The sequence below is a fragment of the Miniopterus schreibersii genome, assembly GCF_964146895.1.
Source record: "Miniopterus schreibersii genome assembly, chromosome: 2".
NCBI lineage: Eukaryota > Metazoa > Chordata > Mammalia > Chiroptera > Miniopteridae > Miniopterus > Miniopterus schreibersii.
The window spans coordinates 8,219,048-8,245,251 of NC_138102.1; the positions used below are offsets into that span (position 1 = coordinate 8,219,048).

General features: G+C 40.8%; 1 protein-coding gene across 10 annotated transcripts in view; it reads right to left on the reverse strand.

Annotated features, from left to right (window-relative positions):
* The window catches only part of SORBS2 (sorbin and SH3 domain containing 2), a 143,537-nt gene that overhangs the window by 55,021 nt on the left and 62,312 nt on the right, over nucleotides 1-26,204 (reverse strand). For 5 of the 10 annotated variants that reach the window (XM_081127210.1, XM_081127214.1, XM_081127213.1 and 2 more), the window contains 7 exons: nucleotides 23,515-23,607; nucleotides 20,151-20,177; nucleotides 19,804-19,928; nucleotides 9,882-10,020; nucleotides 6,319-6,491; nucleotides 1,728-1,794; nucleotides 1,040-1,084 (listed from right to left, as the gene is read on the reverse strand). In XM_081127210.1, coding sequence (XP_080983336.1) covers nucleotides 1,040-1,084; nucleotides 1,728-1,794; nucleotides 6,319-6,491; nucleotides 9,882-10,020; nucleotides 19,804-19,928; nucleotides 20,151-20,177; nucleotides 23,515-23,607 — 669 coding nt within the window. Of the gene's footprint in view, nucleotides 1-1,039; nucleotides 1,085-1,727; nucleotides 1,795-5,617; nucleotides 5,765-6,318; nucleotides 6,492-9,881; nucleotides 10,021-19,803; nucleotides 19,929-20,150; nucleotides 20,178-23,514; nucleotides 23,608-26,204 lie in introns of those variants that run through there. The other 5 variants (XM_081127216.1, XM_081127212.1, XM_081127211.1 and 2 more) reach the window with 4 other exon arrangements.

Here is a 26,204-nt window from a genome sequence, read left to right on the forward strand (position 1 = left end):
TGTGTTTTAACAAGCTAAACACAGGAGGTGGGTTCGAAGAACCTGTGGCCAGAGATAAAAGTTGAGGCAACATCTGGTGGGCCCCTGCTATCACGTGGGATATCGGGGACAGAAAACAGTTCTTGTCACTTCTATGCTTGTTTCTGTTTGCTTGTGTTTTTTGTTGTTGTTATTTTGTCTTGTTTTCCCTGTATTTGTCCTTGGAGACTAGTAGCAGAACCCCTAAGCATTCAGGGGCCTGTGTGCTGGCCTTCAGGGGTCCAGGAACGAGAAGCTCCTCAGCTCTGAGCCAGGCTGGCAAGGGGACCCCTGGTGCGGCTGCAGCTGTTTACGGGGAGGTGAGACCGATCCGCTGAGCCTGCTTTAAAGAAAGGAGAACCCGACCCTGTGCGATGGTGTAGAGCCCGAGGCTGAGTAGGGACGGAGGCCCTGTGCGGGATCCCCTGACGTGACCTTTAGGAGAAAGTGATCATGAGAGAAACATTTTTTAGGGATTCCCTCACTTTAGCCTGCAACCACTTCAGAAGATACCAACACGCTGAAATGCAAGCAGAAGTGCCCGGAATTTATGGCCATTGGCAACTCTGAGTCAGAAAAGTGGCCGGCAGAGTGGGATTTTAAACAGTCCTTTGATGAATGGTATTTTGGAGCGAAAGCACAGACGAGGTCACAGAAGACTGCTAGAGTTGTTTTGGGTGAAGCGTATCTGAGAGATCTTGCGCAATGCCGATCACTCTCGCCTGTGATCAAGGAGATCTTTATCTCAGTCTGTCCCCGGACAGTGTGTGCTTTCAGGCCGCACAGTCGGGTTAAACATCCCTGAAACTGAGAATAAACTAACGGGAATGAATGAGACAAAACAGTGCTGGTTCTCATTTCCAGGAGAAAAGACCAATCCCTTTGTCATGCGTGCTCTGAGAAAAAAGGGGGGAAAAGCACCCTCCTCCTGTGTAAACTGAAGACATGCACTCAGAGTGGGAAAGTTCTTCCAAGCTTTGCAGGGCGAACATACTCATCGCGAGCAAGGAACCCGTCCTACCTGCGTTATATGTGTAAGGAGTATTATACATGTCACTGTCATCATCTAGAAAACGAAACATAAATACGACGGTAATCAGATCCCGCCACTGTATCATCACAACACGGCAGAGCTTCATAAAACAACAGAAATTTGTTAGAAAGCCAATGTATTTTGCCTGGTTCAAAATAGCATTAAATTTTTTTTTTTCTCCAAATATTATTTTTTGCTGGGCCTCTGCAGTTGGACCTCTCTCGGCTGTAGCGCATCTGCCCTGCGTCCGAGGTCAGTCCCCTTGCCTTCTCTTTCCTTTCGTGGGCGCCTTAAATATCTCTGCCAGCTCAGCGAGACCTGCCTTGCTCGCTGTCTGGGTAAAGAGCAGATGTGTGGACCGAGGGCGAGGGAGTCTGCCTCAGCGGACACAGCCGGTTCAGACTGAGGGTGAGGAAGGACGGGGCAGAGCCCGGAGCAGCGGGCCCCTCCTTACGGTCACCTCCTAGGGGTTTCTTGGCAGAGCAGAGGTGGGGCAGGAGCGCAGGGGTCTGCGATTTGAGGGGTGATATAAGGAGGAATGTCCAAAAGGAACAGCGGGGGCCGGGAAGTTTGCTAGGGTCCCAACATTGGGGTGAACCCACTATACCAAAGGGGAGGGCACTGAGACACCCTTCAGCCCGCGGGGCCCCAGTGGGCACCAGAGCAGCATACGCACCCGGCTTGTGCACCATGTGGATCTGCTTGAACATGGTCTTGTACCAGTCCTTCGGCCGGTCCACTGTCTACAAAGAGAACGTCCAGCAGTTACGAAGCCGCCTCCGCATAAACGTCGCTCTTTCATGTTTTTCTTTCTATATTTTATCTTTTTCAATAGCAAATTTCTGTCCTATGATAAAAAAATCTGTTTCATGATGACCAAACCGTCGTCTACCCAGGTTTGCATGTGGGGTGTAAAAATATGTCCCCTTGTTTGAGTTCAGGCTGAACTGGAACGTTAGACAGGCTGTGGTTTTATTCTGCCCTATTCCAGTCTTGCCCAGCGCTGGACAGTTAATATTTGCATGGACATATTTATATAAAGGTCGCTGAGTAAACTTAGCGCTATCACAGTGTGCTTCACTCCTTTTGGCAGTAATTATCATTATCTTTAAAAAACGTTTTAGTGAGTGTGCTGTTTAAGACATTATTTTTAGAATTAACAAATGAATATTTTTTTACTCAAACTGTATTCTGGTCAACTTAGAGAAATAAAAATTTGATGTTTCCTAGTCTAAATTACTAAAGTACCAAATGTCAGGACACAACCCAGAGTCTGAGAGCAAATCTAAAAATGGAGATATTGTTTAAAAAACTTTTAACCTGATAATAAAACATACGCAACATTTGCTTTGCTAAATTGTAAATTCCTTGAGAATAGAGACTTCTCTGTCTGAAGCCCAGGATTTTGATGTGATAGAAACAGTGGGCTGTAGTAAGAAGACAAAATTAACACCAGACCAGCCTAGATTCAAATCTCGGTCCCTTTCATTGCTGTTTCCTAGCAATATGAGTTAGGTAACCTTTTAGAGCCTCAGTTTTCTCCCCTTTAAATGAAATAATTATATCCACATCACAGGATTGTTACAGAAACTGACTAGAGCAATGTATACGATGTAAGAAATGCGCAATAAAAAATAATGGTAGGGAACTTCAAATATTTACAGAATAAAATAATGAATGAATCCAGGTTATTGGATGGAACTCTACCATACTGTGTACCTGTGAAAGCAGACGGACACCTTCATAATCTTAATTAAAGATTTTTCTTGGCAAGATCTTTATCTCAGCATTTCCAGAGCTACTAGGGCAAGAGGGTCAGCCACTCTGTGTACAGTAATTAAATACGCCAGATTTTCCGGGACAATTCCCTTGATATAAAATATTCCGTTGGGACTGCCACAAAAATATTCTTGTTATGCTGAGCTCTGGTTTCAGTTTGATATCATTTTTCTCTCAGAAATTTGGCCATTGCATTTTTCATCTGGAAATTGAAGGTTTTGTGCTATATCCAATTATATTTTGGTGTCTAGGAATATATGATTCTGGTAATCACCACAAATATAGATTAACATTAAAGGCTACTTGACTTTGTTGCAAATCACCTCTTCAGTCATTCTAGCCTCTTTCTACAGCAGAAAAATTGAGGGGCTTGTTGACTGAGCTCATGTTGAAATGGTGGGAGCTGGTGGGACAGGGTGCAGGAGTCTAGCTTTTATTAGCTGGTGTAAACAAAGCAGCTGATCAAGTATCTTTAAGGGACATTTCTTTTCATTAAAGATCGATTTCTCTTTCATTGAGCTTTATTTCCTTTACAGTACTCAGCAATAGAAAATAAAACATGAGCTTTGGCAGAAATGTTTCCCAGCCATACCTGGACACAACCAATGGCTACAAGGACGCCTAATAAGTAAGTTGTATCCCTGTATATGGCAATGTATCCTGACAGACAGGATTTTTTCCCTTCCCTTGCTGGAGGGCACGTATCGGGCAGGATCTCCATTCTGCCATCTGCTAGCTTTATATGGTGAGCACAGAGATGCCAGAAATGCCCAGCCAGTTGGCAAAGGGGAATATGAAACTGGTCAAAGGGAGACAAAAACTCTGTGTCCTGTTCTAAAACAAGTCCTCTAAGCATTTCAGCTTCCTCTTATAAATGCCGTCATGGGGACTGTTATGGCCAATGCTGAGCAAACAGGAGCCTACTCAGATTTGAGGATGTTTACTTTTGCATGTGCCCTTCAACATTATTTCGCACAGACTCTAACTACTGGGAATTCCCTGTTCAGTTGTTTTCTGTAACCTCAGCTGAACGTACCTGGGTTTTTATACATTCCTACAGTTCACCGAACAGCAGAGCTCTACATGGATTTAGCATGCAGGGCTTTCCCACAAGGAGAAGCACACATACGCTCTACACACCCCTGTACAGTTACTCTAGGCTGTGCTTGCTCCTTTCCAGCTTTGAAAATGCTCACATGGTGCTGCATTTGAATGAGAAGAAAAGAGTCTTGTATTTCACTTAACGAGCTGGCCGTCATTAGATGGCCTCGTGGGATCTGAACCCTGGTGGGTTTTGCTGCTGTTGTTAAAATGGAAGTGAAAGGCTAACAGAGGGCCCAGGTCATGTGAGAGGGCAGTCGGGGGAGCTGCTTGCCTCTGTTCAATTATCTCAAAGGTGCATTTGTTGACTCCTGGCCCTCTAGAGTTTCTGGGTGACTTTATGAAACGCTGTTTCCTCGGTATGTGCCGGCTGTCTAGAGTGAGACTATAACACGATACGGTGAGACAGTGCTGCCTTTGGTGCAGACACTCAGCAGAAAGCCCGTGTGAGGCAATCCAAGTCTGATAATGACTACTTTCTACGTGGGTGAGAGAGAAAAACAACCCCGGAGAGTCTTGGCCTGCAGTGGCTCAGAGATGGCCCGTCTCGACATTTATAAACACAGCTATACTTGGGGATGTGCTCGGCAAGGCTGCAAATAGGAGATGTGAGGAAGCGTCTTCACGGGCCCACACCTTCTTTGTAAAGTTTTAAACATCTAAATAAGAGCACAGCTGTACCTTGAAATTATATTTTATCTCCTATTTGATGGAAGGAAGACCAGCCTTGTTTAGTATCTGTGTTTACTTATGCATGTCTAAACACGCTTTTGATTTGCAATAGATGAACAATATTCAAAACTTAGTATTACTTGATTTTCACTATCTACAACATCTCTTTTAAAAACTAACAAGCAAGGCCTTGCTATTTAAGAAAATTATGTCTTATGGATTAAAAAAAGTCCAGCTTTGCATGTTCATTTTTACATATCATTTGTTGACTTAGAAACATACCCAGATAAAATTGTTTCAGACAGAATCTATAACTAGACAGAATGAGGGATCTCCTAATTTGTGTATATATTGTGCCTCAAGGATCAATCAAACAGAACCAACGACACCACACCTGTCTGGCACTATATCCCTATATCAGTGGGAAAAAACAATTTAAATGTAACCATTTTGAATCAGAGATCTAGAAAGGGAAACAAACCAAACAACACTATCACCAGAAACATGTAGTCACCATAAGATTAAGAATGTTAGTCATGATCCCTGAACTTTTCCTGCCCCTTAAATATGTCAATCGCCAGTTCCAACACAGATTTTTAGGACTTTATAATTAGCCACATTCAGGGTTCTCAGAATCTAATGAGTATAAAGCCCACAGCAACTGATATACAGGTTTACTTTCCTGCTTCCAATTCTAACACAGATGCTTGGAATAGTTAATTTTTAACTCTTCTCTCTGTCTATAGAACACGTAATCCCCATATAATAAATGCAAGTTCAAGGAGAGAAGAAAACCCTCACGTTTGCTCTTTAGTTCAGCTTGAGTGTTTCCGATCCGACCACTGCTTTTTCCTGATCTCTTTCCCATTCTTCCCCTCTGTCCACTATTGTCTCCGGCCCCCAGGTTTGCATTCCAGGGACGGAGCGCCTGGCAACATCCCAGCCAGGTATGTGGGTGTTGCAGATAAGTGCAGGCAGCCTGAGCTCCATTCTTGAACCCTCCCCCAACATCACCTGCAAAGGTGCTGCTGCTCTCATCCTGGTCCCCAAGTCCTCCTTGCCGCCGTAGCACAGACCTTGTCTTCAAGCGGACTGGCTCAGCCAGCGGCTGCCTGCCCGGGCTCTCAAATAGCAGCCTCTGCTGCTGCTGAGCTTTGCCAGAAGGGGCTGCCCCACACACTGAGCAATGCTCTGGCAGAGTTTAAAGACTAAAAAAAAAAAAAAATCCAAACCCTTTCACTCAGCATCCCCGAGGGCTCTCAGCAGGCACAGCTGAAGAGGGACACTAAAATGTGTCTCTTTCTTCGTTTTTCTTCCATGACATTAACTCCCTCCACTCCGATCATCTCACCTCCCTGCTCCCAGTTCACAGCTCTTCATCTCCTGGTGTCAACACACATCCACTTCAGGGAACAAATCACTGGATTATTTGCAACGCACGTGGGAATTCGATGCAGCCAAACAATTCACATTTTCTCTGTCTTTCTCTTTTCTCCTAGCGCCCTAACGCTCCCCGGTTAAAAGTAAATCAAAACAGACCTTTGTCGTCTAACACAATCACAAGTTTCATGATTTTTAATTTAAATGAAAAAACAGACTGCGTGATTGGCTCCGACGGACAGTCCTCTCTCTGCCGCACACAGCATAATACTCATGAGAACGGTGCTCCTTGCGTTAGACCAAGGGATGCGTGGAGCCAGCCACGGTCCACCTACCGTTCTGATCGCTGTGGGGATGCCGGATTCGTCCACGGGCCCGATCCCTGGGTAATGCGGGGCTTTGATGACCGTCACCCTCTTCTCCTCCTCGGAGGATCTGTACAGTGGGATGGAGCTGCCCAAGGCGCCGTCCAGGGACTGTGCGTGCTGGGCATATGTGTCTGTGGAGTCTGGGGAGAAAGCGTGGTGACAGATGATGCGTGAGATGCGTGGGGAATCAAAACTTAATGGTATCTCTTGCCTTTTTATGCTAAACGTGACATCGTCTGTATTTCCATCTCTATCTCTTTTAGCTCATTTACCTTGAATTTGCGCCACTGGTCGTTAGCATGGGGGTGTATACTGAACACACCTATAACAAGACCCTCCCCATTTTATGGAGAAGGGTGAGGGGAAGAACAGCATTTGTGAGAGACCCTGTGACCTGTGGCCGCCTGTAAGAAAAGCACTTGCGTTGTCTCGTCTCATCCTTCCAGTAATCTCGTCGGGGCAGAAGATGGGACAAGTTGAGCGGTTTCCCTCAGGTCATAGATCACATTAATATTATGTTTGTGAACTGCTGGCTACCCTTATTTAAGAATCCTGAAATTCACTCTTAGGACAAAAGATATGACTGTTGAGTCTATGACAGTGATTTCATGAAAATAGAGTGAAAACGAAAATCACAGGAAAACATCTTCATATCCAGACATATACCTGGATGTGAAGGCTTATGGGTAAACAGATGATTAGTATTAGTTTTTATTTACGTAGCCAAGGTGGCCATAATGTCTTTGGTTTTAGTTTAAAGTTCCCAAAACCATGATTCTTGCTCCTTGAGTATGAAGCTCACCCTAAGCATATAAATTAGATGAGGTTTACCTGTCTTCATGCCATCTTTATTAACTTTTCTCCACTCTCATAAGAAAGGAGAGGACTCGGCATACTACATAGTCCACTTACCCCATAGATATTTATGAAAATCGGCATTATTACCAGTCATCTGATAGAACTGATAATACAGCTTCCTGTTTTTTTCTCTTTATTTTGTTAGCTTTTTTCTTTCTCTTTTTTTTTTACAATAAATTTCAAAATTTTGGTGACCAACAATGATTCTTTGACATAGTTGGTCAGATCTGTCACTCAGAAAGGTCTCTTTTTATGTGGATATGGAAAAGTCCTGATGTTTCGGGGTAGCATTGATGTGCATGTGCGTGTATAAAAGGAGGTTTATATTTCCTTTTACAGGCAAAAGTAGGTTTATAGTTGTAAGTGTGCAAAAGCTTATTCTTGTATTATTATTTATTAATCATGGCATTATTTTCCATACAAACAACTCTAAATCTACTTTTGCCCACACTGTATATATCTTAAAAGATATGACTGTGCTTTTATGGAAAATGTATACAAAGCTTCATAAATAAGATTTAAAAAATTTAACTCATTATAAGGATAAGTAGAGATAAGCTAAATGTTATACCTGCTATTGCCATTACAGCTCTTCTATTTTGTTTACAACAGAAAGGCATTTTCAACCCATTTCTGATAAAGAATGGATAAGGCTGGAATAAAACTGCTTTACGTACCACTGTGTATAAAAGTCACCTTTTCCAAGCAACTCCAAATTAAGACACTGCGATATTGGACTTGGATTTTCCACTTAATTCTAAAAAGGATTTGAGTGGGCACCCATGATCTAGAGTTTGTATCAAAAAACAAAGTTTTTGAGCAACAAGTATGTGCAGAGTCCCAGCCTAAGCAAACAGCTGTAACTCTATGGTTCATACGATTCTATGAACTTACATAATACAAGTTAGCCTTTTATTTTATTATGCTCTTGTATGGCCCACTAACGCTCATTTTTGCAGTCTTTTGTCCTCAACTAAATATAAAGTTTCTCTAGGGCAGGAGAGACTTGTATATTCTCCTCAGGACCTATCTCAGTTTGTTCAGTGTTTATATAGAGAATTTCTTTCCATGTATGTAGTTTATGTGTAAAATCTACCCATTGGTGTGTTCTTACATAAAACCCTGCCTACATTCAAGTATTTATATATTTTGTTTGTTGAGGTGGAAGGGAAAAAATTGTGTTCATTAAGACAAGCAATGGGGTGAGAGAGTCAAAACTCTGATAATAATTATTTGGGAAAATATTATGGCTAGAATAACTTGTAAAGTTTTATTACAGATGTGTGAAGATGCATAGCTCTGTACAAAATCTAGATGTATGGGCTCCCATTCTAATAGTACACCAGTGACTGACTAAGGGCAACATTTAGGCACAAGGATGTTCTACTTTCTTATATTCTAAAAGGACATCATTATAAGTCACTGATCACCCCAGGAGTGGCATTAGGAAAGGCACAAGTATATTTAGACTTTCTTTAATGAGTTCTTAAGGCTACTTGTAAGTCTTCTAGAGCTTTTGTTGACATAGAAGTTGAGTCCACAATGTACAAGTTGAATGTTCCTGGGTAAACTAACAGCGTCATGTTCTTTCAATACACAACCGGTGTTGGGGAAGAGGGGAGAAATTCTGCCTGCTGTCGAGAGGAAATTGGCGTTAAAGCCCTGTGTTTTAGTTTCTTTCTCTCTCTGGTTGGTCGGTGGCCAGAGGATGGGTCCCCTCCTGCTTTTCTGAGATCTCTGCTGCGATCACAGGCTCCTCTGCCTTTCTCTCTGCTTCCAGCTGCCCTGGGAGCCCCCTTCAACATCATGAAACCTTTTTCAGCTTCAATTCATACGATGGTTCGATTTTGTCTGTTTATTTTAATGCTCGGGGTTATTGTATACATTTTAAAAAACTCAGAAAGATTTATGACATTATTTTCTAAGCCATTCTAATATATTTTGCCCCATAAAAAATATTTCTATCATTATATAGCCCATCTTCTGCTCCAGGAAGCTTTGAAGAGTTCATGAGCCCCATGAAATTATATGCTGGAAAATTTCTTATAAATGTTCAAGTGTTCATTTTGTTCTTACAGAAAAGCTATATCTTTCATCTAATTCTCAATTCCCCATAGACTAAGAGACGTGTCTCTGTGAAATTCCTGGATCATCATTTAAAGGGACTCATGTCCCCGATGATGGTCTTCTGGCCTCAATGGAGTAGTTTACTACCTTGTGGGTCAGCCTGTCCCCCTGTTGGACTGTGTGAACTATTAACCAGTTCTTTACAGACACCAAAAGAATTTTCGACAGTGAAAGTTTTTCCATGAAAGCATGGGTGCCTCGACATGGACAGTCTTCACCATGCATGGAAACGCACTGGTGGTGTGAACGCTCCCATCCCTAACGGCCCATCGTTCTCTTCCTACCCCCCACCCCAAGTATCTAACAGCCTTCTCCAGGGTAAAGTACAGAAGCAATCCCTGCCTCGGAATAGCTGGGGGCCCATGTTTTCCGACGCTGAATTCCTGCGGTCCCCAACGCCTCCCCGAGGACAGGGTGGTTAAATCGCCAAGTGTTGGATGTGTCTGCCTCCTTTCTAAAAATTTCTTCGATGCTTTGTATTTTTCTCACGCTTGCACTTGCTATTTTGAAATTGTCATGAAAACCAAGACGACCCAGTGACTTACCGAGTGACCGGCCATGGGGCATGATGATGCTGGAATTGAGTGAGCCTGGCAGAGAGTAGGCTGAAGGCGAAAACGGTCGCTGGTAGTAGCTCATTGGACTCACAGCACCTCCAGAGTTTCCATTCACTGTTATCTGGCTCTGAAAAAAGCACGGACACATCCCGTTAAAGCACAGCCCCCTATAAGCATCACTCCGTTAGATGACAATAGACTTCATTCAAATGACAGTCATCAGCTGTCCAGTTTTGTTGCTCTGAAAACTGATGTCTAGAGGGAGAGGGTGCATGTTTTCAGTACCTTCTCAACCTTCCTTTGTTTCTGAAAATCACTCTTCTATGTCAGAGGGCACAGGGGGATTAGAAAGCAGTCGACTAGTGGGCATGGCACTCTGCCAACGGAGATGCCAAGGGTAGCAGTGAGTATAAAGTAAACCTGAGGGCACATTCACTCTTACAGTCCTGCGTTAAGTAGTCAGATCAGGCCGCACTGCTCTGCATGTGGGATTTGAAGTGAATGTTCTTTGACACGAGGAAGGCAATTGGTTTTCAGACGTGGTCAGGGATATCCTCGGAAGAATCAATGTTTCCAGGGCAAGGTGATCGTTAATATAAGGAACATAATTGTTTGGACTTATATACCATAAATCAATCTATTCTAGAAGGGTCAAATACCTGGTAAAGCATCAAAAGGCCATGTTAAACTGCTGGCCTCTCCCTCCTCCGATCTCATTTAGCGCTTTATGGGCCTCTGTTTGGTTGCTTAATAATTTATTAAGCTTTATACCTGAGTATTTTATATCCCCGAAGGTATTTCAAGCTTCTTGTTGAAGATGGCCATATAAATGCTTCTTTTATACATATATTTTATAGCATGCATCCTGGTGCTAATAACAGAGTAGATATTCAGTAGATACATATTCTAATTCAATTGAATCAGCCTAGTTCACAGAGGTGGAACTCACGACCGTGAAACACGCCTCTCTGTCCACAACACACTGAGCACTGTGGAGATTATGCAACGCATGCGAATGACACACAGCACTGGTAAGAGCAGTTTAAATGGCCTTACAGCTGAGCACACCAAACACACATATGCACATAGACAAAGAAGCAGAATTTGTGAACTTTTCTACTTATTTTAATGCAAAATAAACTTCTGTTACGCAGGCCTGACACATAGGTGAGCGATTAGTTGCTTATTTCCACGATTTTTTTCACTTTAAAACAGATGTTTCAAAACACCTGGAATAAACTTGGTTTCACTGCTTTATAGCTATACCACATCTGCCCTAAAGTCAAACGTTTCATTACGGCGATGGTGCTTATTGAGTAAGCACTTTTCTAAGCTGTGGTGGAAATCACTCCCGCATCATAGGTACCTGTATCTCGAGGACCCTCTACCAGGAGAGCAGTGGGCATTCAAGTAAGGGTGAGGCGCTGGCTCACCCACAAGCTTCTGACCTCTTTTATTCACCTTAGAGGAATTATTTGAGAATATTTTTTCCTTCTTGCCCAAATCAAGTTTGGTTGATCTTCGTAAATATAATTTTAATACTGTTGTTATAATGTGTTATAATTAATGTTAAAAACAGGAAAGTTCTTATCAAAGACCATCATGTTACTTACTGTGTTACTAAACTTAGGAAAGTGGCCCTAATCCTATTTTGTCTATGACAGCGCTTATTTAAAACTTCATTATACAACCAGTTTTTTAGAAAAACGTATTTCCATTTTTTTTTTTTTGTCTAAAGTTATATGCTTTTCAAATTGAAGTCATTATCTACACATTATATGAAAATGAAAATCTGTGCTATAAAATTCTGAATCATTTCATCCACTCATGAATCCCTTATTTGAGACTGCTTATCATATAGACATTTAAATGATATGATATACATGGGAAATATATATTGTTCTAAATGGAAGATAAATTATTGATATATGAAATAATAATGTATTCATAAATGTCTATACTGGAATGGCTCAGGTAAAATATAAAAAAAAAAATTATAGGGCTCAATTTCTGCAGGTAGGTGAGGATCGTTTACATCATTCAGTCCCATTAGACAGATGGGTTCAAAAGATGTAGGTGTTGCCTGGCCGGCGTGGCTCGGCGGTTGAGAGTTGACCTAGGATCCAAGAGATTGAGGTTCGATTCCTGGTCAGGGCACAGGCCTGGGTTGCAGGCTCGATCCTCGGTGGGGGGCGTGCAGGAGGCAGCCGATCAATGACTCTCATCATTGATGTTTCTACCTCTCTCTCCCTCTCCCTTTCCCTTCCTCTCTCTGAAATCAATAAAGACATATTCTTTTTAAAAAAAGATATACTCTTAAAAAAAAAAAGAAGTAGGTGTTAGTGAGGGGAGCAGGAAGCATTAGCACGAGGTAGTCAGTAGTCGTGCATGTGAGAAAGGGTACAGACACTCACAGTCACATCAGTCTCCGAGTTAAACAGTTGTCCACCAGGATTCAATATTGGGTTAAAACTTTAAAAAAAGTTTACTTTCTCTATACTCTAATCTTCATAATATTATATGTGTACTTATCTAAATTTCTGAGATGACTTCTTATCAAGGCAACTCACTGTCCAGCTCATTAGCTAGAGCAACCAGTGTAAACATAAGTCAGCTCTCAAACGAGTGGAGAGACTATAACTGACTTTTCCAGCCCAAAGCAAGTTTATGAGGGTGACTGTCGCCTGTTTCCCTGGCAGACTGTATAGAATGGGTTTACTAATAGTCAACAGCTACGCGAATAAAATGCTCAGCAGCAAAATGAGACGGCAGACGAAAAACCAGCCCTTTTGGCCTTTGGAGGTCTCTTGGAAAAATGATAGGTCCAAGGGAGGAAGAATACTCCTTGTGTGGCAGCAGGGGCCACTAAGGGGGTGCGGCCGGGGCGGCGACCTGGACCCAGGCTGGGGGCTGCGTCCCTGCGGTCAGTGGCGTCAGGCCACTGCCTGCAGCTCGTGTGGGGTGGCCGGGGCGCTGGCTCCAGGGCCGAGGAGCCTGTGGACGAGGCGGTCGGGGCGGGGAGAGGCGGTTTATATAAACCGAGCCCATGACACCCCGAGTCCGCAGGCGGGGCCGGGGAAGGGATGCCGGCCTGCAGCCTGGCTTTGGTGGAAGCATTTTGGATGAAAGGTGGCACAGGAGGGGACAGGAGAGGAGGCCTGGGGTGCGGTTTGTCTGTGTGTCTGTGTGTCTGTGAAACATTTACCTCCAGGACACTGGCGGGTAAGTTCTGGTTTCCAGGCTGAGATTGAGGAAGAGAGGATAAGAGGAGATATAAATTATCCAACTAGTCACACATCTCGTCGTCTCGCGGCAGAGAAGGCAGAGCATGGCTTTTACTGGCAAGCACTTGAAGGAAATCCAGTGAGAGGATTAGGTGCCCCACACAGTGCAGAGGAGCAGAGAGCGTGAAGAAGGGGCCCCAGGAGGTGGTTTTCGGAGGGGAGCCCGGCAGTCACGCGGCACTACATCGTCATTCTGGGTGGGGGCTTGAGAGTGTCGCCATAATGGAACTTTTTTCCTCGCAAGTTTTAGGTTCTGTACTTGTGACGGTAAAATGACGTCAGGTTGTCTATTGATCGGCAGAACTAGTTTCCCCTTTACTGGAAAAGCCTCTGCAGAGGATCCACTGCACCCCTCCCCTCCCTGGGAAACGTCCCCAAAATATCAATCGGTTTGTTGACCTTTTTATGACTTCCAGATATAAAGACTGATCTAACGAAAAACAACTAAATGGAAAGAGAATTGTGTCTTCTTTCCACTCACTGAACCTCTTTCTTGATTTCACTATGAAATACTAAGAGTTAAACTTAAAAATACCGTAACCATGCAGAGTGGTGCACACGTGTGACAACGAAGTGAAAGAAGAAAACCAGCCACTGGTGATGGTTAGAATATACCCTAGTTGGTTAGAACTGCTGCTGGTTTACCTACCAAGTCATAGGTAAAGGAGAAAGAAACTGAAGGAGAGAGCCGAGGTTAAGTCCTCCAAGGCTGTGTCACCCAGCAGGGTGGAGGGTGGCCTGTGAAAGGCCTGGAGGGGTCCGTTCTCACCGTGGGGGTGTCTGGCCACACACATCTAACATGACCATAAGCATCAGCCTCACCACGAGTGAGTGAAACTCTGAAGCCGACTTCTCTCTCACTCGCCTGCGCCTTCAGAATAGAGGGTTTGGGTTTGTTGTTGTTGCTGTTGTGTGGTGTTTGGTGTGGTGCCAGTGGTAAGGTAGAAAGCCAAAAGCACTACAGAATATTAATTCAAGGATGGAGAATGAATGAAAGGGAATGGGTTCAACTTAGAAATCTTGCCCAGTAAAGATTTAGAAGAACTCAGATACATATACACATAACCAATGGACACGCACAGTGGCTTGGTGGAGGCCTGGGGACGCGCCGTGGCTGGGAGGAGGGGGTAAGGGAGCATTGGGGGACATCTGAAATACTGTCAAAAATAAAATAAAATAATAAAATATAAAATAGATTTAGTTGGTACCATTTGGTGTTCTTGGCCAGCCATCATTTTCATAACAGTTGATGTCAAGAAAGAACGCTGCTGAGCTTATAAAGTCATACCTATTTTTTCCCAGACTTTTAATTGAATACTTTTAAAAAAGTCCACCATATAAAAAGGTCTTTCTCAGTCATAGGTGCCTTAAAAACCTGGCGAAAGCTCTTTACCGTCCTCTAAGAAAAAATGCGCAGATTCATGTAGGTGTACAGAGAATTCTGCACAAACTTCAGGGGTCATAGATGCTCTGAAGCACATCCTTAATCTAACAGGCCCAGAAACGCTAACTCTGGATAAAAAGACAGATTTCCTTATTCTATTGTTCTTTAATAGCTTTTGTTGTTGTTTAAACATATTCATCATAAATGTGATACTCCTACTGTACATGGTTTTAAAATCCCTAGAAACAACTGACAGACATTTTAGTTACTCAGAATTTAAAATATTCTAGTAGGATGTATCTTGTTATTAGTAAATTTTTACAAGGAGCGCAGATTTTATTGGAAGTGAAACTGTAATAGTCTGGTACTATAATAATTACAACTTAATATGTTAGAATTTTGCTACAAGTCTGAATGTGTAGAGTCTGGGGTTGGATGGTGTCAGTGGCATTTCTCATAATAATGCAGCTCACTAAAGAGGTTTCCATAGAACATGAATCTCTTTAGTTTTGTTTACGTTAAGTGAGAATTCCGTTAAACAATATAAATCATGCAAAAGGATTTGAGTTTTCTTCTCAAAGGAGTTTTTCTTTCCTTTGAAATTAAAAGGAAAAGTCTAATGACTGTAATGCTCATGGGATTGCTCATATCCTTTGGACAAGAAACATGTCAAAGGCTAAAGCACATTCTATTTAAAACCCCCATTGTTGTGCGTCATGTGGTCAGCTGGTGTAGCATCGTGTCCAGGAATGGCCTGTATCCATTTATTTGTTCTTCTAAAAAGACTGTCTACCGGAAACAGACCTATTTCACTTTTTGAATTTCTCTTACCACCTTCTGATATGCTCACAGTTTTGAGTCTTTGCGTGTGTGTGTGCGTGTGTGTGTGTGTAACAGATAAAATGCCTCCAGGTGCATCATACCACACTTAGATTTCTACAGCTGAAACTCAGAAGTTCAACAGCCTGTTGGTCACCCACACAAAAGCTCTGAAATATTTTGGGGTAAAGATGTAAATTACCTCTTAGACTAGTTGGGGCTCCTTTCACATAACCCTGCTGTCACATTCCCCCTCATTCAAGAAATACCCTCTCAGACACGGGAGGAGGGAGAATCACAATATACCTATTTCCCTGAGGAGAATGTGAGGTGGAGAGGAGGAAAGTGGAAAGTGAAAAAGGAAAGGAGGAAGTCTTTTCTCAACCTGGATTACCTTGAAGTGGGAAAAACAAATTTAAAACAAGAACAGGTTTTGCTTTGTTGTTTGTATTTTGTTTTCCCTACTGAATTGTCAGCAGATAGATAACTGCAGAAAATCATCACAGTTGTGTTTCCATCTTTTTAAGACCATGTAAGGTTGAAGTGTTTGAATATAAGCCAACAGTCACCAACTTTTTGTGAGTTTAAGTTCCTTTTTACTGTTGAGCTACGAGGGATGGAAGAGCTAGAAATACCAGCTTGCTGCTGTCTGGTCTCCGCAAAGGAAAGGGCCAGAGCTTAAGCCTCAACATGCTAATGTCCTAAGAGAGAGCACTTAGTTATTTGAAATAGCATTGAGCCTCCTGGTCCAAAGGATTTCAGTCCAGAATGGTAAGGAGAACCTTTGGATGAAAGGGACCACTAACTTTAGGCTGAAGCCCTTCAGGACTCAGGGAGCCAGAGGACTCAGGAAGTGTGAGCTTCACCAGCAGAAAAAGTATACTGGGTTAGATGTGGGCATTGCAAACTCAAGGGCCTGCCTTGGGCTTGGGATGTATCCAGAATGTGCAGGCCGGGTGTTAGACAGAGGGAATGACAGGAACTGTGGTGGAATGGAGAGCATGGCCTTCCTCAAGGTGTTCAAATGAAAAATAAAATGAATTCAGTGGCAATTAAACAAAGCAGATTTATAGTCACAAGCCCCCAGGCCATCCCTGTGCTGATATAAAGGTGGAGGGTGATGAGTGAGACACTTATCTTGGGTGCAAAATTTAATGGAGTAACAAAACTCAGTGAGATAAACACTATTTTAATGCAATCTTAGAAAAAAATAAAAATCAGTGCTCCCCAAATTCATACTGAACAAAATAGCAAAGATTTAAATAATGACAAATACCATAACAAGCCATTTTGAAGACTGGGGTATGGAAAAATCTGTATCCTGGATTTTTAATGGAAGCATTAATATTATAATAAAATAATAGGTTCAAAATCTATGTTTTCCTGATCTCATTTTCAGTTGAGAGAATAGTCATGTTTGATGATTCCCTCTTGACCAGTGATGATGTTAAACAATTTTTAACTAAGATGAAGCAAAATGATAATAAATTCTGTTTTGGCATAAATAAAACATTTAAACTTAAAAGAATCTTCAGTTTTAATACACCAACTTTTAAACTTTTCAATATTTTTTTAAACTAGTGAAATGTTCTAGAAAAAAATTAACAATACATAAAAACATGTATGTGGGGGACTTGTTTTTCTTTCTGTCTCTGGTTCCAATTGGCTTAACACGCACTGTGCCCTGGGTCTTAACATCCCCCTTCTAGCCTCTTTAATGGCTGAGCTTCTAGCCTCGTTTCTCAAGGAACGTACAGAATATGTTAAATTCCAGGCAAAGGGATCTGGCAGGTCTCATCCCCCTTTTCAATTCAGTTGACAGTAACATACTTAAGGAAATACCTGGGGGGGGAGTGATATAATTACCCATATCATTGTTAAGATGTTAAATTTCCATGACAATTTTAAAATAAACAATTTAAGTGTTCTTGGGAAAGGAAATCCTTCCCTCCCACCCCACTCCTCCTGTGATCATCAGCCTCCGCTCAGCCCCGTCTGAGGGAGTGGGGAGGAAACGTCTGGCAGCCACGTGTTCCTAGGTGACTGCATTTCACTGGCCACAGCTCCTGCTCAGGACGGGGGCTACCTGAACTAAGCTGGGCCAGGGAGGCACTGCCTCCCTCCTGGGGATCTGAATTATATAGCACGGAATGCCCCAGTCAGGTTGTTTTGTATCCCAGGGCCCCAGGTGCATGTTGACACAGAGAATGTCATGGACATTCACAGGCAGCTTGAAGTTATGAGGGAACAGAGGCTACAGTGAGACTGAGGTCAACTCACGGAGGGGAGAGACGGGAGCTAGGTGGCACGTGAGACGGAGGGAGAGAGGGTCGCGAACGTCATTGTCCGGTTCCCCTAAGGCCTGACTGTACCACCTCCTTTCATGATCCAAGATTACCCTATAACCTCAGCACAAAAACTCTTTTACCAGACTTCTTAACAGCCTTATAGTCTCTACCCAAGACCTGGTGACAAAGGACCTAAAATGGTCACACAGATTTGGGCACATTGATGGTATATGATATCTGAATCAGAGGAGTGAATAGTTAAGAGATTTTATACCTGTGAATAAAGGAAATCTAGGTGTTCAAAGGTCTGGTGTGAAGCACATTTCTTTAACACTTAAAAGTACTTTGAACACCAAAGTGGTTTGCAGAGTTTTAAGTGATAAATGACCATCGATGATTTCTAATGAATACCTAGAAGGAAGAAACTTTTAGAACATGATTTCTGGATAAAAGAACTGTATATTTATATATTTTTTTTAAACAAAAAGAAAACTAGAAATTTATTGATGAATTTAGTAGGGTTTTAAATAGGAAGATGGTTTCTTTCTCCTTTCCCTTCCTGATGGGACGCTAACAAAGCAACATGTTACACAAGAAGCCCAGAGCCAAGGAGTTAGGGTCTCTGCGGGACACCTGTGAGAAGAGATTGGAAAGTGTAATGGATCACCCGGCAGTCTGAGGACTGAGAGGTCGCAGCAACTGCAGATTTTTGTCTCTCTTGCTGAAGAGGTGTCTTTGTAGTCTCTGGAGAAGGCTCGGGTAGCTGTTTTTGGCTTTCAGGATCGTGTCCTGACAGGGGAGCTATCTGAATGGAAAGAGATGCTGTGTGTTTCTCAGGCACTGGGTTAGGGGGTGGTGAGCAGGGCCTTTTGAGAAATGATGGTAAGTCAACAGATTTGGAAAGCTGTGGAGCATAAAAGGGGATGCTGCTTCCTAGGTCCTGGTTATGGATTAGTTTCAGTGTAGAAGTTTTCCGGGTTTGGGAATCTTCCGTGTAGTCCTCTTGTAGAAATGGGGTACTTGTGTCAGTATTGAGTGGGGAACCTGGGCTGGAAGCTGGCGGTAGCAGATTAGTGATTTTCTGTGTATACGACACAGTTGTGTTAGATTCTTCAGAATATACAATTGTCTGGGTGGAGTCATCTTCATTAGAACACATAGTTCCCTGAAGAGGTTTATTAGTAACGTACTCTGTACAGGAGGGAACTTGTGGGTTAGTTACTAACTGGTCTAAAATGTCACCCTTAGTGTGGCTGGTTGTCAAGGAGCTACAAAAGCTCTCTTTTCTGGGGGGTGGAGGGGGTGCCTGGATTGCCAAAAGCATCCGGAAAAAGAAACAATGTTGAAGGAAAAACAGAGAGAAAGTCAACGTTAGTCATTAAAGAAACCAGTACTAACTCTATCCTTATAGAGAGTAAAGCAATACCATACCTTCTTATACTATATATTTTATTGGCTAGATTGATCAGTTTTATTCCACTAGGAATGTGTTTTATTTTATCAAAAGCTGCCCTCTAGGGGAAAATAGTTTAGAGAATACATTGTAAAGTTTGTCTCCATCTACATTAAAAGTCAACATACGTTCTCTTGCATATTTTTAGATCTTGAAGCATATATATATATATATATATATGTGTGTGTGTGTGTGTGTGTGTGTGTGTGTATATTATAGATATATATATAATTTAGTCACACTGTTTTGATAACACTTTTCCTGCTGCAGCACAATTTTGCTAATATCTCCAACACAGAATTCCTTTAGTTACTATAATGAGCAGTTGCATAACTCCTATTTATTAAGTATCTAATGTATTGCTGAACTTCATAACTTTGAAGTCTAAATCATCAGCTGGCAACAAGAATCAGAAAATAACCTAAACATTAGGCTAGAAACTGACCTGCTTTTATCAGCTAAATCAAAACAAAAACAAAAACGAACCTGCTTTGAACTTAAGACTTGTCTTAAGACCTGTGTTGTCAATACAAGTCTGAGCAGCAGTACAAACACAAAATCAAACACATATTAAAAATAGAACATGTATCAAAGTATGCACATATTACTAGAAAAGAGACAGGGAAAAGCGGTGGTCTGACGACCTTGCTTTAGAACGACGCGGTAGACAGGGCAGGAGTACCTGGGTGGGCGATCTTTTTTCTTGCAGGTTTGGTCGCACGCTTCTAAAGCCTTTGGCTGCAAGAGAGGAATACGTAGCATCTCCGTTCAGTGGCTCTTGATTTGGGTCATTGTAAGATCTCCAAGCTTTTATTAAGAGAACACAAATTGGATACAACAATATCTACATCCACTTTTAACAGTTTTTGAAGTAAAAATAAATTCGAAGTTTTCTTTAGAAATTTAATTTAATACACACAACTGTACATGCAATTTAACTTTATGGCGAGGTTAACGATGTGTTTATGAGTATATTTTTTAAAAAGCACACAACAAATGGAATGGTTACTCAGAAGAGCTTTTCTGTACCTGAGTCTGGTGACTGAGAATCACGGCCTAAAAGAAAAGGAAATGTTCCGATTACTTGAGGGTAAAGGAAATGAACCACCAAGTCAAGATCATTGGCCGAAGAACTACATGCATTGTTTTATTTGGCAACATTATCTCAGTTCTAAGATTCTGGGTACAGAAAATATACCGATGAGAAGTCTGTGCATTACTTTTTACTTCAATTAGAATATTATTCAGTATGTAACTCTAATATATAATCAAGGCATCTCTCAAACACTGATTTCCCTCGCCAGTGTTATGGCAACCATGTAATTTTATCTTATCATTGCCCAAGCTGAATGTATGAATTTCTAAATATCAAATGAAAGCATCAAAAGGTTTCTGGTTTGTACACAAAGAGTGCTTTTTAGCATGAAGTCAAACCCAGAGATCCATAGCTTTGGATGCCCTGATGTTACCATGTTCAACTTCCATGTTAGACAGCGATCAATTTCGTTGTAGTTTGCAGGGTTTTTTTAACTTGAAAAAAGTGTAAATGTGTCTACCATATTACGTGATGCTTCAAATCATTCTCTAGACTTTGAGTTTTCATTTTATTGCCATTTAAAATCCTTTTATACTAAAATATGAAAGAGCTGTTGCAATATATTCCAGAAGGGGGGCACCTGCCAGACAGGTTGTCCAGGCTCATTCCAGGCTTGGTGTCAGGGACTAGACTGGATGCCCTTTCCAACTTTATGGTTCCCACATTTAAATTCCTTCTAACCAATGTGGCATATTAGACATCATAAACTATACTTTTCTTGAGAATTATGATTTTAATTCTTACAGCTCCTTCCTGTAGAGGGTTCAATTACTTTGTAAGAATTAATGTAAACATATTCATTAAATTCGAGTCCACAAACGGAATGCCTGCAGTGCTTCTAAGTACTGTGATGGGCCTTTTATTTATTTCCTTCATTTACCCTCATTTAATTTTGACAGATCTTTGGGAGTCTAGGAAGTGATTTTTTTCTCAGAGAGGTAGGAAATTGACAAGTTCTATTTTTTTAAAGAAACCTGAGTTACAAGTGAATTTTCCTAAGGGTGTAAAACATGCAAGTGGTGTTTCCTGGCACAGTGGTCACGGCCACAGCACCTCATCCTTCTCAGTGTTACCTGAGACTGCCAGGTGGTTTTGGTAAAATAAAATGTACTTCAAAAGGGCTTATTGTATCTCTATTCTCATTGTTTCGGTTCTGGCTTGGATTTAAAACATCCATGTGCCTATGAATTATCCAGTGGGACTTGACTTGTAAAAGGAAACGAGAAAGACTGATTTAGGGGATAGATAGTTGATGACAAGCAGCTTATATTGACTTGTCATCTGTGAGGTGAGAGAGGGAACCTTTCGTGGAGGTGATCTTTTACTTAAAGGCTGTGCTGTTTTAACATTTCTCATGCAATCAATATTTGCCAATCCCCTTTTGATTCACAAAAAGACACTGTGTCAAATAAATTCTTATGAAGGCTACCATATAATGTTAAGGGTATACAAAGAGGATGATCTCTTTCTTCAAAATGGAATTAAAACTTCTTTTAAAAAGGGATCGTACCTAAGTGCCTTAATACAAAAGAGGTATATTTTTAATGTAACAATTAAGACTAAAGTTCAGGGGACTTCACTCTCTAGAAATCTTAAGCCTCATGATATAAAATTTAAAATGGCCCACAGCCCTACCCACTTATTACTGAAGATTATTTCATATTCCTAAAGTATTAAACACTTTCTATTATTTTGATTCTGAAGCATTAAATATTTTCTTTTAGTTTAGTGACATGACATTGCTGATATTCTAGGGTTGACTTTCCAAAACGGCAATCTCTAATCCAATCACTGTTATTCCTTTAGTGGTCACTTTTATAAATAACAATTTAACATTGTTGAATCAGTTCCACATTCCCTAGCAGGTGCACCGGTCAGTGGTCCACTGAGTAGCCTGGGCTAGAATTTCACTTGGTTGAAATGTCAATGATATCCATGGTACAGGCATTTCGATTACCTGATGGCTCTGGACTTTTAAATTTATTTTCTTACTTCCCTTTATCCCCATTTCCCTTAGGTATCCCATATAAACACATTTGTAGTTTTTCTAGCATCTTTTTGTGCTCATATACACGTGAGCAAACGTGTATATGATACATATTTAGAGAAATATTTTTTTAAACCAAACTGAAATTGTACTACATACATTGCAATGAAACTTTCAATTTTTAGAAACTTGATATACTCTGGAACCACCTGGCCTGCTATTTAAACTTGAAAATCTATTTGTGAACTGGAGGTGGAGGGCAAGAGTGGGTTTCTCCAGTTGGAAACTTGTTTTTCCTCAACAGAGCTGGATAGTTTAGGACCAAGGACATCTTGAGCATTTAATGAACTACTAAATATATGTATGTAAAAGATGCTGACATGCACAGTGAGAATTAAAATTATTTAAACACTCTCCATCCCTTTTTCACTTCTGCTCCAAAACCCCACAAATAGAAATAAAAAACAAAGGACCCCCCATGTAACCAACCAACAGTCAAACCCATCAGTCAGTCACCAAAAGGTGCGGGTCTATTTCTGGGTCTGGAGTCGCTGGGGTTGCCAGGCTCTTTGGTCTTCCACAGCAACGTCCCCTCTCAGAGCGGACTGTGCCTACAAGCTTAGGTAAGTGCTGGTGGACATTTATTAGAGATACTCACCTCAGTAGATGCTCAAATATCACACTCCCAATTACTTGCTAGAATATATGTATACCTGTGGTTGGACGTTAATCTCTATTGCACCAAGATGTTTAAAAATACGTATAAGAAGGATCTTTGCTGACTGGATTAAAGGAAGGCTTAAGATGTCATTCAAAATAAATAATCTATCATTCTTTTTGCAACCTTTGGCAAAGAAGTAAATTAATAAATATTTAGTTTCCTACAAATCCCTCTTTCTGACCCTCTATATCCCCACCCTTCAACAGTTTTTAGCTCAAAAACCAACAAAACAACTATGAGTTATCTTGATTAAATACTGTGTTACTTTAGTTCATAAGAGACAAAAACTTAAATAGTTATTAACACTTGCAGTTACTCAACACATTTTTGGCAAGTGACTGTTGTTTTTAATTAGATTTTTAAAATGGTTTCTACAAGATATCAGTTTCCTTTGGCTTTTTTATTTTTAGAACCAAAACAGTCAGGAGGGATAGGAGCTATTCTTGAGACAAGAAATGTAAGACCTTGTGGGACATTATAAAAGGTATTTACAGCCACTTTCTTCATCCAAACAAGAGAATTCTGGAAAGAGAGAAAGGTCAGACAAAGCCATTGAAGGGTGACATTGGGTGAGTTAGTGGTATTATACCTGCAGCCAACAGGTTTGGAGAACTCTGAACTCTCTTCACAGATGTTAATGTAACAGACATGGCAGCACGTTTGCGAGCACACCCACCGCTATCTGGAAGCAAAAAAATGATATAGCAGAAGCCACAGCCAAGGACAAAGCACATGCAATAAATACCATGCATTTTAAGTGAAACGTGCCAGGCATCCGTGGGAAAGATGAACAGTCGGAATTAGTAACCGTGGAATCCATCTGCAAATTCTTCAAGCACCCCAGACTCGAACCACTCAGAACAAAACAAAAAGGCGGGAGTCTGTTTTGGAAGTAGATGAAAATGCTTCCGTAAAAAAAAAAAATCAAAAAAAAAAATCAAACTTACCTAACATTTTATGGTTTTTAAAAAAATGAAAACATAAGTATAAAACTCAACTTTGATTATACCATTTACATCCAATTATTACTTTTATAAGCAGTGTAACTAGCTTGTGGAGTTACGGATAACCTCTCTTTCGGGGTTAGGAGCCACAGGATAATATCCTTTTGTAGCTATCACTTAGGTTTACTGTGTGTTAGCTACAATTATGAGTCCTGAAGATAGTTCTAAACACCTCTTGAAGTAAATGTTACTAACTGATACAGGCACGGAATATTTCATATACAGCATTCCTAAAAAACATACAGTATTATGGAAATTCTTGGTCTCCTCATAGTTCTTATTAGTTGTGGAAATAACTAGCCTAATTAAAATAAAAGATAATACTGTATACACAGTATTGAAATGACCATGTTAAAAAAAATTGTTTTTATACTTTTGAATAGGTATATGATGATCTATATATTTACAGTTATGCAAGTCACAAAATGATGCCAAGTAAGTGAGAATGTACCAGCTATTATAAGTTTAGCCTTACAAGGCTTCTAAAGTTGGAAGGTTAATGTTCTATTTACGAACAGATTCCAGTTCCATTCCCACATTCCTTTGTATATGGAATGTACAATAAGTAGTTCCTCATCCCCCTGGAACTAGAACAGCTTAAGTTTAATTCTTTTTGAAAGTTATAACAAGAGAGACAAATAATGTCATCACCAATATGATGATATAATCATTATATATTGCCACATGCTATTCCCATTTTTTTCCTTTTTCTAATATATTTTTTATTTTTCAATTGTAGTTGACGTACCGTATTACATTAGTTTCAGGTGTAAAACATAGTGGTTAGACATTTATACCTTTTCTTTATTTCTTAAGGAAAAGTGTGCACTTTGTTTATTGGACATGAAGGAACTTAAGAGTACTTGGAAGTATGATTTGAATTCATTATTAGTAAAATCACAAGTAATAAGGTCAATAGACCTTAAAATTGGTAGAGTGATTCTCATATTAAAATGTAATTTCTTAAATATGTTTAAAATAACAATTTCCTAATGCAGATAATAATTAAAATAGAAACATGACTTGAAACAACATAAGAAATAGGTCAAATAAATCAAAGACTATATAATTCAAAGACCAAACATGGAAAGACATAAGTGGTGGAAACATACAACTACAGATGTCTTCAGGAGAGGCACCGGTAGGATTTAGCAAACTCTGCAAACTGAAAATAGCAATGAGGGGTGAGTGCTTCTGATCAAAGGGAGGTAATGTTATTGAATGTGTGGTATGTAGGAGCTAGCAGGGTTGTGTAGTCAAGGTGTTGAAAGTGTAAATTGATGCATCTTGAAGAGATTTTATTTTCTGGTTCTATTAATTCTGAACATCTGAAAACAAGCAGTGAGACAGATGAAAAGGGAGGATTTCAGACTGATGAGGTAGATCCAAGGCCGTTGGTTAAACCCATGGTTCCCAAACTGTGTGCCGAGGTGCCCCGGGCTACCTCAGCTGATTCTTGAGGGTTTTGAGGGATAGTTTACATTTTTGAGGAAAACTCAGTGATATCTGTCAGATGCTGCATGAACTACTAGCTGGAGGTAGTCCCCAGTTTCAACATAATAAAGATTGTGCTATCTTCCTTTAGATGTTATCATATCTTTGAAAAGTTGGGTTTCTGGTGATGTGACAAAAAAGCAAGTACCCTGTGAAAGTACTTTGGGACCAGTAGATATAGTCTGAGTCCAAGGCCTGCGGAGTTTTGCAGCGCCCAATAAACACACACATTCCGTTAGTAAGTAACTGCGGTCACAGAGAATAAAATCAAATGACTATTTTTTTTCAATTTAAGTGTATTACTTTTTCAAATTGCTTCTGAGTGGATAGAACATAAGTACTTATTAAGTTGTCTGTACCTAGCTACTTAATAAGTGGAACTGTTAGGCATTTCTTTTGTCCTGAGAGTGCAGTGAAACATTACTGAGATATGTTTGCTCTGTAACCCAAGAGAGTGTGGGAACCGCTGGGTTAAATAATTTCTGTATTCTAAGGAACTCTAAGACCTAGATGAAATAAATGGAGAACCCATCTTTGTTAATAGTTTAATAAAGAGCTTAATTCGAATAGTTGAGGCATCTGAGAAATTGCTGGAACAGAAAGGTCTATTATATTCTATTTCTACTTATTTGTGTGTTGATATTCTCTGCAGTTTCTTGAAGAGATTTTTAAGATCTCAAAATGAGGATGCTGTCTCGCATATTTGCGGTCATTCTGCAGAATCCCAATGCTACTCTCACCTTCACGCTCGTTACTGACCCGCAGGGCTGTGCTCACGAGT